This window comes from Rhinatrema bivittatum, chromosome 11, assembly GCF_901001135.1.
Source record: "Rhinatrema bivittatum chromosome 11, aRhiBiv1.1, whole genome shotgun sequence".
NCBI lineage: Eukaryota > Metazoa > Chordata > Amphibia > Gymnophiona > Rhinatrematidae > Rhinatrema > Rhinatrema bivittatum.
In genome coordinates this window covers 71,995,447-72,010,361 of record NC_042625.1, presented here as the reverse complement: position 1 = coordinate 72,010,361, position 14,915 = coordinate 71,995,447, and the positions used below count along the sequence as shown (strand labels likewise).

At 45.8% G+C, this 14,915-nt stretch overlaps 1 protein-coding gene across 2 annotated transcripts in view; it reads left to right on the top strand.

Moving 5' to 3' along the window:
• The window catches only part of PPP1R14A (protein phosphatase 1 regulatory inhibitor subunit 14A), a 62,210-nt gene that overhangs the window by 35,106 nt on the left and 12,189 nt on the right, over nt 1-14,915 (top strand). For both annotated transcript variants that reach the window (XM_029571378.1, XM_029571377.1), the window contains one exon: nt 4,726-4,755. In XM_029571378.1, the coding sequence (XP_029427238.1) occupies nt 4,726-4,755 (30 nt within the window). The remainder of the gene's footprint in view (nt 1-4,725; nt 4,756-14,915) is intronic.

The window sequence follows — 14,915 nt, the reverse complement described above, 5'->3', positions numbered from 1 at the left end:
CCAGGTGACTCAGTTTTTTTGGGGTTGTGTTTTTTTTTTTTTTTAGTGTGCACTGAAACCAAAATGAAATTAATCCCTGCCCCCCCCTAAAAAAAAAAAAAACAAACCAAAAACCCAGGAAAACAAACTGTACACCACTAGTGACAGAAATTTACATTCCATTGGGCCTTCCCTATCTTGAGCTCCTGAGACTCTAGCTAGCATTGGAAGGACCCAGCAGTTCCTGAAGGTGGTTCCTTTAAAGAGGGGCAATATCATAAAAAAGGGGTTCCATGTGGAAATTCCTTCATTTTATGCTGTTACAGCTATTAATGTACATGAAGACAAAACAAGTATAATGCATGATAGTTATTGCTTGCTTCAACAATGTTATCAAAAGTTCTAATAAAACAACTTGTTTGAGTGATGGGCTATCTTTACTGCTATATAGAATGCCTAGATTTTTATACAGACAGCTACCTAATACCTATGTCTCATTTCCCATTACATATCTCCTATCAGCAACATATTGTAAGAATCAGGGTATTTAGTTTATGCAACAAAATCTCATGGGGGTTTTTACTTTTTGTGCTCTTAAACTAGGGTAGTGGGCCATAATTTATCTAAACTCTAAAGAAAAATACTCATTGTTCTCGTAAATGATCTGTTAAGAAAATTCCTTTGGTTTTGCCATGCCAAGTTTTTCTTTTGGTACTTAGCAATATCAATTTGTATAGTTGAGTGGTGTGGTTTTGTTTTGTTTTGTTTTTTTTGGGGGGGGGGGGGGGGGTTACTGCAGCTAACTGGTGCTTCCTGTTGCCTGTGCCATCAATTTCATCTCAAGTCATCTATTTATGGCACACCCTTGTCCATTTATTCATCTTTAAAATACATAATTAGTCATTTTTAATAAATAAAATCTACAAATGTTGAGCATATGTCCCATTCAGGAAGAAACTTTTCCAGGTTCTCTTCTGCATATACACATAGACCAGTTTACATTTTCTTAGCGTTTGGGTAGGTCAGTCCTAATGAGTGGGTTATGCATTTCTGGCAGCAGATGGAGACTGAGCAAAACCTGATGACATGGCCATGGAGTCCCAACGTGACGGCAGCCCGCCAGTATGCTCCAGCAGATGGTGGATTTGCATTTTCCCTTCAGGGGATTGCCTGGGTGGGGGTGTGGGTTTTTTTTAAATTTTAAAGAATCAAAAGTAGATAATAGAAAGAAGAGATATCTATATAGCACTACTCACCTCCTGAGGTGATAATGTGTGGTCCCGCCCTCATCAGAGTGCCCTCAGTTCGATAGCCTTAACTGTTGTGGAGCAGAAATTCCAATAGCAGTTGCAAGCCGAAAGAGGCTCGGCTGAAGGCTTTAGCCTTCTCCCCCCATAGTTGGGACCTGTTTCTGCTCTCAGCCAGGGAAGGCTGAGCTTAGGTAAAAGGTTTGTGTTTTTTTGGCTTTAAAAAAAAAAAAAAAAATTACCCTTTCTCCTGCAATTTGTTACCTCAGCATTTGCCTTCTTACTTACATCTCTGGGGAGTTCAGTGAGGAGATACTGTAGACATAGCGGGGTTGAGTAGCCGTTTTGGCTAGGACCTGCTTCCAGGTTTTTTCCTTCGGTGTGTGATAGACCACAAGGTGACTTTGCGCCTTTTTTTTGCTGCAGACATCTGTGCACTCCTGCATGCCCAGATGTGCACCAGACTTTGTCCTTTTTGTCCTTAAAAGCCAGCTATAGCACTGCTGGCCTCCTGAGGGATATTGTGCAGTCCCTTCCTCAGAGTGCTTCAGTCCAGTAGCCTTGCAGGGCCTGGACCTAAAGTGCAATTAGAGGTTGTCTGCCAAGAAAGGCTCAGTGGTCAAGGTTTAGCTCTCTCCCCTCGTAGCTGGGACCTGTTCTGCTTTCAACCACAGAGGGCTGGGCTCAGGTGAATGTTTTACTTAAGTTTTTTTTTTTTGGTTTTTTTTTTTTAATCACCTTTCTGATTTTGCCGACAATGGTCTATCTGTGTGTACTGGGACAGAGGGTGATACGAGGGTATCCCTCCTTTGGTTGATCCACAGATAGTCACAAGCTGCTAGCTCTTAGGATGTCAGGTTTGAGCCTGTGGGGCCTGGAATGGGCCCATTCTCTCTTCCTGGGTCATTCCAGGCCCCAGGGTTGGTAGACTTTCCTACAGGGCCAGTCTTTTGAATCGCCAGTGCCTACTAAGGTTGACCTGTGCGTTCCAAGTGATCCTCCGCCTGGCTCCACAGCCAAGTGCCGTAGCACAATGCAGCCTGACTATTGTAGAATAGTGAATTGCATACATCCTGCACACGTGTCACTAGCACTATGATAACTAAACTTACCAGAGAATCAGCCAGCACAGATGACATCATTCCTGGGAAAACGGAACTAACTTGGTCTTCTTCTCTGCTACTGATAACAAGAGGCTCCTGCCTCCTATAGTAAGAGCACGCACACGCGTGCTAAAATTTATTGATTGGCTAGTAAGGTGATGGGTGTGGGTTATGCAGATATCTGGTATCGGCGGACCCAAACCCTTATAAGGCTGAGTACGCACGCTAGAGCACTGGGCAGATTCTGAATTATACACCGTTTGCTTTGTATTTGCTTTTGCCCCATGGAGGAATTCCCGCTTTCCTCCATTAATAAATCTTACTTTATAACTGTCTGAAGCTGGTATTCATTGAGTTAATTAGTCAGAGGTTGCCGCTATTAACAGTATACACGAATGCAGGTGAATCAAAACCATACCGATGGTGATGGGGGAACTTTTTCCCCACCTTTGGAGTCCTCTTTCTTACAGATGAGTTACTGAGTTTGGTCTCTTGGGCATTGAAGACCCTCTGAGCAGCTGGGAAGGCAGAAGAACTTTTCCTATTTTGGTCATCCCATGCAAGGCTTGTTTCTTTCCCTTCTTGGTTGCATTCCAGGAGTTGACTTTTGGAATGGAGTGTGCCAGGGATGTATCTTGGGTTTATGCCCCTTGAATCCACAGACCAGAGACTGGTTGCATTTCCCTAGGGTGGATGCCTTTGTGTTCTGTCACGAACCATACCACCATCCTGTAGAGGGAAGTACACTACTGGAGGATTGCGACTATCCTAAAGCAATTTATCATGCACAAGAAAAGTCGCATATTCCCATCTGTTGGGAACTTTAGCAGTCCGTTTTTGCTGTTCTGGATTATCCTTACCAGTTTCAAGCCTTGCCTCTCCTGGCTAGCTGCAGCGCGTTCGGGATCTTTTCCTAGGTCATGGTGGCAGCTCTCCACAAGGCAGTCCGGTCTATAACAGCCTTGTGTGTGTCTTGTGTGCAGGGCTGGATTTAAGATCATGGCTCCCATAGACAAGACTGGGGGAGGGGGGCTTTCACCCTGGAAATCAGAGGGGGAAGTCTAAGGTTTTGGGCACCTTCAGAGTTTGGCAGCCTAAGCACTTGCCTGTGTTGCCTATGCCTAAATCCAGCCCTACCTGTGTGTCTGCTTACGCCTGCCTGTCCCTGTATGTAGGAACATGACCAAGCCTAGGAGCAAAGAGTATCCTGTGTTGGTTGGGTTGTGTGTGACACTGTGTGTGTGTGTGTGTGTGTGTGTGTGTGTGTGTGTGTGTGACTGTGCTTTGCAGAAGGAGCAATTTATCTTTGCACAGTGCACCTTCCATTGTTCATAAAGTGTGTAAAAGAAAAATACCCCTAACAATATAAACTTCAAAATGGTATAAAGAAAAGCTTTTTGGTTAGAATTTTGTTTTAATGTAATCCTGACAAATGTTTGTTAGAAAAACTTTATTTTTATCAATGAAATAATTCATCCTTCGGTTAGTATTCTTTAACAAATCCTCATGTAGCAGTATATAAGAAATGAAATTTAAGGGTGGATCCCCCAGGTAGCCCTTCCTATGAAGTATGTAACAGCTTGGCCTGCTGTACTCCCATTTCCTCCCCCCCCCATGGGGAAATGCTTCAAGGGAAAACCTAGGCAGCTTCTTGCATGTAGAAGACAGAAGGATCTTTGCATTGCATAATCACGTGAGGAGAGTTTGAGCAAAGAATGAAGACCTAGCTAAGTCTGCTGAAGTTTTGGGCCTTCACCTCTAAACAGCATCTGTCTTGTCTTAATATCTCTTGGAGCATATGCTGTGGGGGCAATTCTCAGAATATCAGCAGTGTGACAGACTGTGTGTGTGTGTATATACACTTTCACTTTTGAAACTAGCTGCTAGCACATGGTACACTGAAGACTTTCTTTTCCTCGAAGTAGAATTTTTGTTGGGAAAGCACAGGTGAGGAGCTGAACATGCACACAGATTGTATGTCCTTCCCCCCACCTGATCTAAATATTCCCAGGAACACTTCTCTCAATGTGGCTAAAAGTGTGCACATTGTGGAACGCGTGAGCTTTCAGCCATATTGAGAGGGGGTGGGCTTCAGACAGCCAGTTAACACAGGTAACCCTCTGTAAGTGGCTGGTACAGTTGGACCGCTGCTTTGTCACCGGGTCTGGCATTTTCTGCTTTTGAGTCTCTACCACTCTGGCAGCACGCTAACTAAAAGCCTTAAATCTGTAATTGTACTTTGAACCATGTATAAGGATGGGTCTTCAACATACTCCAAAGTTGGTTTTTTGTTTTGTTTTTTTTTTTGGCACAAGACCTACCTAAAGTCCTTATAACACTATTCATGCCTCTTGAGATTTTTCTATATTTGATTTTTCTCTTTCTTCCCCTTCCAGAGCATGTTGAGTTCCTGCAACGATACGGAGGTAAGAAACTTTTTTTTTTTTTTTCCTTCACCTTTATGTCTCTCTGGCCTTCTTACCTATTCCCCTGCCCTACCTCCCTGCCACTTTTCCCCTAGATGGGCATCAGCTGTGACCTTTCTCCTGGGCTGAGGCCTGTGGGTAGCAGCTCTTCCTAGTTTATGGATCTCTACAGTGGCTCCCCACCAAAAGATGCTTACAATGATGGCCGTATGCTCTGGCAGCTCCCACCCTCCATGGCAATGAGACTTGACAGCATAACCATTCTTCTTCCCTGACTGGGCAGCCATCAGGCCTCCCCTGCCCTCCCTAGCTTTCTCACCCCTGCCTCAAGGAATATTCAAGCCCATGGAAATGTTCTTAATCTTCCCCAATCTGTGCCTTTTGAATAATGCTGTCCTGGAATACTTTTGGCAGCTCATTGTTCAGCATGTTTTGCTTCATATTAACTTTATACAATGAACAGCTGAATTCTTCATCTAGGATCTTTCTAATTTGGCTCAACTAACGTGATTGGGCATAGGTGGGCTCTGTTCAATTTATAGGTCTTAAGGTAATTAAGGTTTGCTATGAAAAAGGGTGTGAAAACTTATATAAAAACATAAATGATGGCAGAAAAGGACAAATGATCCATTCAGTCTGCCCAACAAGCTTCTTAAGGTAGTAACTGCTGTTCCATGTTACCCAAGCCTTATGATAATGCATAAAAATTGCAGCTACCTTTTTTTTTTTTTTTTTTTTTTTTTTTTACTGGGTGGTGAGCTTTTTTGAAAATTCAGACAGTGCTGCTTGACTGCTATGCTTATGGACTTGGCCGTAGAAGTGGGCCTGTACTTTTTCCCTTATGTCTGCATATCTGTACCCCAGACCATAGAAGCTGGGGGTTCTCTTAGTGGTTTAAATCCAATTCTCCTTTTTCCCCCCTGCCGTCAAAGTGGAGAACAATGTTGCAGTTGCGTTAAAAGCATCAAGGCTGGGACTTCTGGCGATGACGTAAGCGGGACGGAAGTGTGGTGTCTGAGCTCCATGGCCCCCCTCAGAGTTTCCCCAGCAAAACTTTCAAAAACCAGAGATTCCTTTGCACTTCTGCTCCGGATGGCTTCTTAAAAGGTCTGTGCCCACACTGGGGAGCTTTTTCTCGAGTGCCGTGGGTGGCATGCAGCGGCAAAGCACGGACAAAATGGCGGCCGCAACAGAGGCCCCAAAAATGTTGGCAGCAATCTCTGAGGAGGTGCTACAGCAGATATGAGTCTCTACAGCGCTGGATGCATGCCTAATTAAAATCCAGGCATCGATGGATGACTTGAGGGACAAGCAAAGTGGCTGGATCAGGCAGAACAAGTGCTCTCATCACTGGGACGGGCTGGCTGACTCGGAGTGCCACGTGGCGGAACTCCTGGATAAGTTGGAGGACCAGGAGAAGAGGCAGACGCAATAACCTTAAAATAATTGGGCTACCAGAATCCGTGCAGGAAGGTGAACTGATAAATTTCGTGGAGGTGTGGCTCCCTGGCAAACTGGGCCTGGTGCTACAAGATAAGCTGTGCTGTGAATGGGCTCACTGGGTGGGGCCACCACACGAGGCACCGGCCAGACCCAGACTGGTGATGGCACGCATCCTCAACTGGGCGCACAAAACTCAGCTGCTCCGCGCCTTCCACCAGCAACCCTCTGTGGAATATCATGGCCACAAAATACTCCTCTTCAATGGCTTCTCTGCAGCTACGGCAGCACAGAGGAAGCAGTTGTCGCCAGCCTGTTCAGAGCTTCATAAAAGGGGAATACGTTTTGTCCTCCTATACCCAGCAAAGCACCACGACAATCATGTGCTGTACCTTATGTCAAAGGAGGAAGCGTCATCCTTCCTGGCGAAGCTAGATGATCCTAGAGTGGTTTAAACAATTTCATCTGACCACTCGGTGAAAGGCCACAGCACGTGCAATTTATACTGTGTGGGAACGGGGGGTAAGCGGTCCGCTACCCCGAGTGGATGGAGTCCACAGTTCAAAGCTAACTTTCGTGCTGTGTGTAAAATAAGTTTAGTTATGTTTGTTATTTAAATAACCTCTAATAAGCTGTTTAATAATTTTGCTTTTACATTCGTAATTCTAGATGTTCTATGTATTCGACTAAGGAATTATATTTCCTGCTTGTTCAGTTTTCAGTGTAAACCGGCCTGATTTGCATTTTATGCAAGAAGGTCGGTATATAAAAATTAAAAATAAATAAATAATAACGTGTTCCTGTTACTGCACGTGCTGGAATGGTTATAGTTGGTAATCGCAGTTCCCTGTTTTTGGACTTTCACGGTACCAGACCAGATGAACCTTACGGCATAGCAGAGTACATGATCTTGGTCTGGCGAGACTGAACACTATAGTTGCTATACAAGTTATATGGTAGTCTCTTAGCTGGGGGAACGAGGAGGGGGGTCTGAGTGGGGTACTTATCTACGTTTGGTCAGTATGGTTCCGGATTGGGAAGGTCCCCGTGCCTCTTGGGGCATGTATGTAACATGCATGGGGGGTGTGTATTGGACGGGGGAGGGGAAGGAGACCAGGGAATAATTGCCTGGGTTTCGGTTTTGCCGGATCCAGGGGTTCAGGCTGGGGAGCTCCAGGACCACTCTGTACTGTGTCTAAAACCATGGGCTGAGGGCCCCTTGTGTCAGCAATGCACGTGTACTGATCATGGCAACGGTTAAAATCACGTCCCTCAATGTGGATGGTATCCACTCCAATAAAGAGGTCCAAATTGCTTTCCATGCTGCGACGCCAACACTTACGGGTAGCGTTTCTTCAAGAGACATGGGAAACTAAAACGGGATTGGGTGGGACAGTGCATATATTCCTCTCTTTCAGCTCGTAAGCAGGGTGTTGCCATTCATGGGTGTGCCATGATAAAGAAGGAAGATATGTGGTAGCTGCCGGGGTCCTCTGAAAACAGCGGGTGGCATTTTTGCAATATTTATGCCCCAAATGTATACTCCCTCGAGGGGGTTGGGGGGTTTTTTTGTTTGGTTTTTTTTTTTACTGGGTTGGTGGGCGAACTGACAAGTTTCCCAGGCCATACCTTGGTGGTGGGGGGGGGGGATTTTAATACGGTTGTTAGCCCATCGCTGCCAACGACCCTTATTTAGGCGTCAATTTTCTATGCCAAGAACTCCAACTGCTTGATGTGTGGCGGGTTTTACATCCCAATGAGCTAGACTTTACTTTTTTACTCCAACCTGCATCAGTCGTACTCCCGCTTGGATTACTTGCTAGTCTCTAGTGATATGTTTCCTGGGGTAGTGGACGCTACTATTGGTGTTTCACTCTCAGACCATGCTCCGGTGACCCTTACTTTGAAGGGCAAGCTGGGACCCTGGGGCCCTCTTTCATGGCGCATACGGCCTGAGCTGCTTCTTGATGAAGAAAAAAAAATTGCTCAGTGGAAGGAGTATTTAGAGCTAAACACCTCCCCTAGATTGTCCTCTGGACTGTTCTGGGAAGCTGAAAAGGCAGTGATGCACGGCCATATAGCCTATGTTGCTATGTTGAACAGTCAGCGCAATACAGAAATCTTACGCCTTAGGGGGTGCTCAAGAAGGTGCAGCACCAACATATGACCACCATGTCACTAGCCGATAAAGGCCTTGTGGACAAGCGCGCAAAATACTTAAATCCCTTATACACCAAAGAACTTCTAAATCGTTAAAGCATTACCAATACAAATTATATAAGCATGGAAATAAGGCAAGCAGAATGTTAGCCAATTTAGTGCGGCCCCGAAATCAAAGATCTGTCATTACTGGCAATCGGGGCCGGAGCGCATAAGACCACAGCGGCAGATCTCAGCCCGGTTTCTAGATTACTATAAAACACTGTATGCCAAACAGTGTCCTGATCCGGCCGCCAAAGAGCGTTTCTTTCAGGGGCTGACTTGGCCACGCCCGGCTGCGGACCAGCTAGTGGAGCTAATAAGCCTATTGGCGACTGGGAAGTGTATGCGGTGATACAGGGACTGAAGGTGGTGGGCCAGGACAGGCTAGGGTCTGAATTTTACAAAATTTTGAAATTCTAACTCTTGCCCCCGATGTCCAGGTATTACAATGAGCTACTTGTTACTATAGCGCTCCCTGTCGAGGCCAATCTTTCAGTCATTGTGGTTTTGCCAAAAAAGGACAAGGATCCACTGGAGGTTAGCTCATACCAGCCTATATCCGTGACTAATGTTGATATTAAGATTTTAGCAGCTGTACTTGCAGTTTGCTTAAATGGGATTTTACCCACCTTAATTGACCCTGATCAGACTGGCTTTATTAAAGGGTGACAGGGCGTGCGAAACGTGAGGTGCCTTATTGCAGCCCTTAGCTACCACCCCACAATGGATGCCATGATATTGAGTTTAGATGCCGAGAGCCTTTGATTCCGTAATGTGGGAATATCTGTTCCGGGCCATGCTTCAGTATGGCTTTTTGGGACAGTTTGACATGGCTTGAAGCGCTATATCACAACCCTAGCGCCTGTATTTTGCTGAATGGCACCCTTACAGATCCCTTTGACGTAGCGGGCATCCCTGCCGTATGCCACACTATCTCCCCTCTTATTTGTACTGGCAGTGGAACCCTTAGCCGCCCGATTGCATGGGGAGAAGGCATTTAGGGGACTTAGCATCGGCAGCCACCCCTTAAAAATAGCACTTTTCGTTGATGATATTTTGCTGTTTGTGGGGCATCTTCACCATAGTATTCCAGTGATTTCCATATTTTTGAGCGGTTCTGGAGTATTGCAGGGCTGAAGATTAATTTTTCAAAATCTGAGGCCCTCGCGTTGGACCCAGTGTTACCACAGTCATGGGGAAGACCCTTCCTGTTTACAAAAGCTTGCCAGGGGCCCATGCATTTAGGGGTCTGGATCCCCAGAGATTTGGGCCTATTGTACGAACTATATCTCTCTGCTCTCATTAGTAAAGTACGGACACAATTGGTAGCATGGCAACGTCTCCCGCACTCTGGCAGATGCGCATTGGTGAAAATGGTAACTTCTTAAGATTCTTTGTTACATGTGCTCCCATGTTGGCTTACTGTTAGCGATCTAAAGTGCCTGCGATCTTACATTTCCAAATTTCTGTGGCAGGGTAAGGCCATCCGTATTAAACGTACTACTCTTGAACACCCTCGACAGGCGGGGGGGGGCTGCAGGTTGCCGGATTTTCAGCTCTACAATGTCGCCTGTCAGCTGAGATTTGTGGGAGAGTGGCTGATAGATAATTATTGCTATTGTGAGAAGGGGTTGGTGAGCAGAATGACAGTGCCGTGGTCACCGCTTTGTTTATATCTTCGGCCCTCGCAGCTATGCACCTTGGATTTCCCCACATGGCGGCTGAACCCATGTATTCGTGCCTGGAGGTGGCTGAGGAAACTCCAGGATCTGGCGGGCACCACCTCCCTATTGGGAGTGGAGGAGTAGCCTAGTGGTTAGAGCAGTGGGCTATGAACCAAGAGACCAGGGTTCAAGTCCTGCTGTTGCTCCTTGTAACCTTGAGCAAGTCACTTTACCCTCAGGTACAAACTTAGATTGTAAGCCCTCTGAGGATAGGGAAATATCTACAGTATCTGAATTTAATCCACTTTGAAGTGCTGAAAGTACAAAAAGCAGAATATAAATCTAAATATTGATGCCGCTGCTGGGTAACTTGGACTTTCTGCCTGGCCGGGACTGCAGCGGCATCTTCCAACATTGGGCCAGCCATGGGGTAGTATTCACCTTTCACTTATGACTTGGAGTCCCATAACATTTTGGACTTTCAAAACACTGTCTAAGGACTATAATCTGTCACCACAGTATTTCTTTGCATATTTACAAGCTTGCCACTACCTGCAATCCCTTTCGTGGACAAGGGAGATGATGGCCACAGAAACTGCCTATGCAACTAAAGTTTTCGATGTAGCTTGTCTCAATAACACTATTGCAGGATGGAAAACCCTGGGCCAGGCTCTCAAAGCACACAATTTCCTGCAGCCACTGGTGTGCCGGTGGTCTATCATTCTGACCCGGGATATAACGGCGGATTATATGTTGAACTGCTTTAAAATCCTGCATGCCAATAACCCAGATGTGGGGCTTCGCAAACTACAGTTCTGGATTCTCCACCTGGCTTATGATGATGTCCGCTGGTTCAGGATGGGCCTCACCGACTCTCCACTCTGCATTAAATGTGGCCTGTAGGAGGGATCTTTGCTACAGTCTCCTGCAATGCCGGATGCTTACCTGGTTTTGGGGAATTGTGCTGGACACTTATCACCCATTGTACTGGTATTGCCACACATGCCTTAGGATGTATTCTGATGACCCATCCTTTCCGTATGCTACCGCCAGGTAATCATTCTAAGGTAGTTTGGGTGCGTGGCCACCCTGCTAGCATCCCGCAGTCTTATCGGTGTGGGTGGAACTGGCAACATCACCCTCCATAGCGGCATGGCACTTAGGATGGCAACGTTTATGCAAATGGAGTGCATGGATTGCTCTGCCGGAAGTCGCAAGCGGGACAAGATGTATGAGGAGTGCTGGCAGGCGTGTCTTGCATTGCTACCCAAGGCATTACAAATTGGACTGTTGGAAACTGGTTACACTATATTATGGGATTGAATTCCCCGGTCTCTGGATGGGAGGGAGGGGGGTTGTTGATCTGTTTGGGACCGCTGGTTTGAATGTATGGGGAGGGTAACCGGGATGAATGTGGGTGCTGTGGTGAGTATGGTTGGATGTTTGTAGGGGATGAGGTGTTAGTCCTTGGGGTGCCTGGTTGGGAGAGTGGGGCGTTGCTAAAACAGAAAAAGGTGGGGATTGCATTATTTGTGTTTCATGGATCGGTGTGTGGCTTTGTTACTGTTTGACATGCTACGTTGTGACATGCCCTTGTTGGAACTGATTGTAATATACCGCTCTCTGGCGCATGGATGCATATTCTTGCTGTTAAAAGCTATTTTGGAAAAAAAAAAAGCATCAAGGCTTATTGGTTAAGATTATTAATCTCCATGCCTTCTGCTAAGGGTAGTAACTGCCGCACCAGCAAGTCCCCCCCCCCCCCAATGCATGCTTTCTTCATTTCCTTTAGGTCTTGGTTGTAGAAGCAGTCCTATGCTTTTTCACTTATGTCTACATAACAGTATCCCAGATCGTGGAAGTCTGGCCTCTGTCATTTCTCCTACCATGTGATAGGGGCCAGCCAATGGCACCAATAGTCCTTGTCACATGGTAAGGGCCATCAGCACCATTTTGATTAGTGGCAGCCGACAGTCTGAGAGCAGGAGATCGCTCCTGGGATCCCCGCTGGGCCACCAGGTACTTTAGGAAAGTTTTGTGAGGGTGGGGGATTCTAAATTAAATTTAAAGGGTCAGGATGGGTTTGGGGGGGTTTCTGTGCCCTTTCTTCCCCCTCCCCAAAATGAGGAAACCCCCCCCATGAAATTTGTGTGGTTTTCTTATCGTTTTCGGGGACCCCCCTGATACTTGAAGGATTAGAAAATATCGTACGATATTTTCATCCGTCAAAATGATGCACATCCCTACTAATTGCCAATACTCAAACAGTAACAACCCACCTATGAAAAGGCAGCACTGCAAATATTACACCAGACCCTAAAACACAAGTACACCTCCTATTAAAAGAGCATGAGCCAGGCTGCTATAGAGTCCTACATTGAGATCACAAATGTTGAACATACAGACCCTCACCAAATACAGCATAAAGTGACCATAAAAGTATAAATAGAAACAAGATGAAAAACTGAACTGGAAACTGCAACAAGCCAGTCTCTGATTGCAAAAATAGAAACATCACCATTCCTCAAAAGATCAAACAATCAAGAAATAAAACATCAATCATAATAAAACTATACTAAAAGAGGTATATTTCAAAACTGTTGATGAAAAGGATATCTAATTAAAAACTCAAAATTCTTAAATTTTTCCCAAACGCCAATAAAATATTTTAAAAAAGCAGACTCTTCAAATAAAACCCAATAATAAAAAACGAAGATTTAAAAATCTCATGCGTGTGCTGTACCTGGACACTTGATTTCCAGACACCCTGCGATTTGTTGTAGATTTGGGGTGGAGGGTTCTTAGAAGTTTGGAGGACATAGGCTACACAGTGTCTTGTACTTTCTTCGCTTTTGCATGCATACAGGCTATCTTGCTCAGACGAGTGGTGGACTGTCAGTGATATATTTCTAGGAAGACACCAGCCCTTCAACCTGCCTCCTACAATTCCACCCACACTCACAGGCTACTGCCATGCTGCTCTTTGGGCCCTGGTGGGATGGGCTGTGCCGCAGCCTTGCTTCCCTTCAGGCTATCAGCACTTGGGCGTCATGTCTGTGGAAAGGTGAGGCGCCCGCTGCAGGAATGTCTTTAGATGGGGAGGAGGGGGGGGGGGGGGGGTGTTTGTTTTGTGGTTTGTTTGTTTTTTTTGCTGCTTTCTAAATTTTGCCACCATTTTGATTTTGGCATGCTCTAAATCAAAACCAGTGAAAAACATGCACATCCCTATTTGTCTTACTGCAGAGAGAATAATTGTGAGGAAATTTTAAGCTTATTCTGTAGCCTTTTCTAAGTAACTGGGCCTGGGATGTGGAATGGGGAGGATTAATGACAAGAGAAGTCTTTTTTAGTCTTTTCATTAAAAAAAAAAAAAAAGCAAAAGCCATGTTCTTAAGGCAGTCATACAAAAAAAAAAAATCCCATATTGTATTATCTTGATTAGAAGTTAAGGCTTCTCTGGTGAATTGTTCCATCTTTAGTAAATGGAAGGCCATAGCTGGATGGGAAGGGGGAAATGGCATTTCACACAGCAGCAATAAATTGTGGGAGGGAAGGCCGGATTTTTCATGTTCTTTATAAGGCAACTAATAGACCATTTAAATCAACAGCCCTGGAGATTACACCGGCGTGAACAAAAGTACACCAGATTTTATGATATACTCGCGTAGCCGCGCGTATCTTATAAAATCCGGGGTCGGCGCACGCAAGGCTGCGCAGAGCCGTGCAGCCTGCCTCGGTTCCCTCCGAGGCCGCTCCGATTTCGGAGCGGCCTCGGAGGGAACTTTCCTACCCCATCCCCCCCCCCCCCCTACTTTTGTTGGGCAAGTTACGCCTGCTTGAAGCAGGCTTAACTTGCGCGCACCGCCCCGGCATCCCCCCGGCACAGGCCGCAGTGCCGGGGGGACTCGGGACCGCCCTCCCGGCCCGCCCCGGGACTTACGCGCGTCCCTGGGCTTTGCGTGCGCCGGCGGCCTATGCAAAATAGACGCGCTGGCCCTGCTCACATAAATCCGGGAGGATTTACACGCGCAGGGGTTTTAAAATCTACCCCTATGATTCTAGACTTCTTTCAATAAAAATCCTGTTGTATTTTAGGACATGCAGTGTTCCATGTTTTGAAAAGAAATTTCTCATGATAAAATGGGGAAGGTGCTAATTTATATTTGAGTAAATGGACATTGAATGAGAGAGTGGCTTACCCTATGTTAGTTTCAGTGGAAAGGTCTGAATTTTCACCCCCAGGGTTTTTCCATTATTTATAGTTTAATGGCTTTTCAGACTATAGATCCTCCCTAAAAGCCTTTGCACTAGGGGGTTCTTTTAATGTTTTTCGCCATGAGTTGTACAGTGACTTGTCACCGGATATCTTGAACATTCCTCCCACTTAGTACTGTCAGCTTCTGATACAGGGAAGCAATCAACTGGAATCGTGTTATTGTACTTGCCTCAAAGTTGATAGGTAGACACTGCCCTCCTCAGTACTTCCCTGCCGCCCCCCCCCCCCCCCCCCCCCCCCCCACACAGACACACTCACATCCCTTCAGGCTTTCTATTCTGGAAGCATCTCCTGCTTAGCAAAACAAAAATGGCTATGGCCCCTGTTCTCTTGTTTTCATCTTCCTTTTGCTAGAGGCCTCTATCACTTCTCAAGAGCTTCCCAGTGTCAGTTGTGCTGCATATATGCTGCCATGCTGTAGAGTATTTTATGGGGTATCTATTCTATAGAAGATCTTTTTTTTTTTGCCAACAACTACCTTGCCTTACCCTTTTAGACTGAGGCCCCCCTCCCACCATAGTACCGCATATGTGTATAGTTAAAGAGCAAGATTTTCTTCTGAAGTCAATTTAGGTATA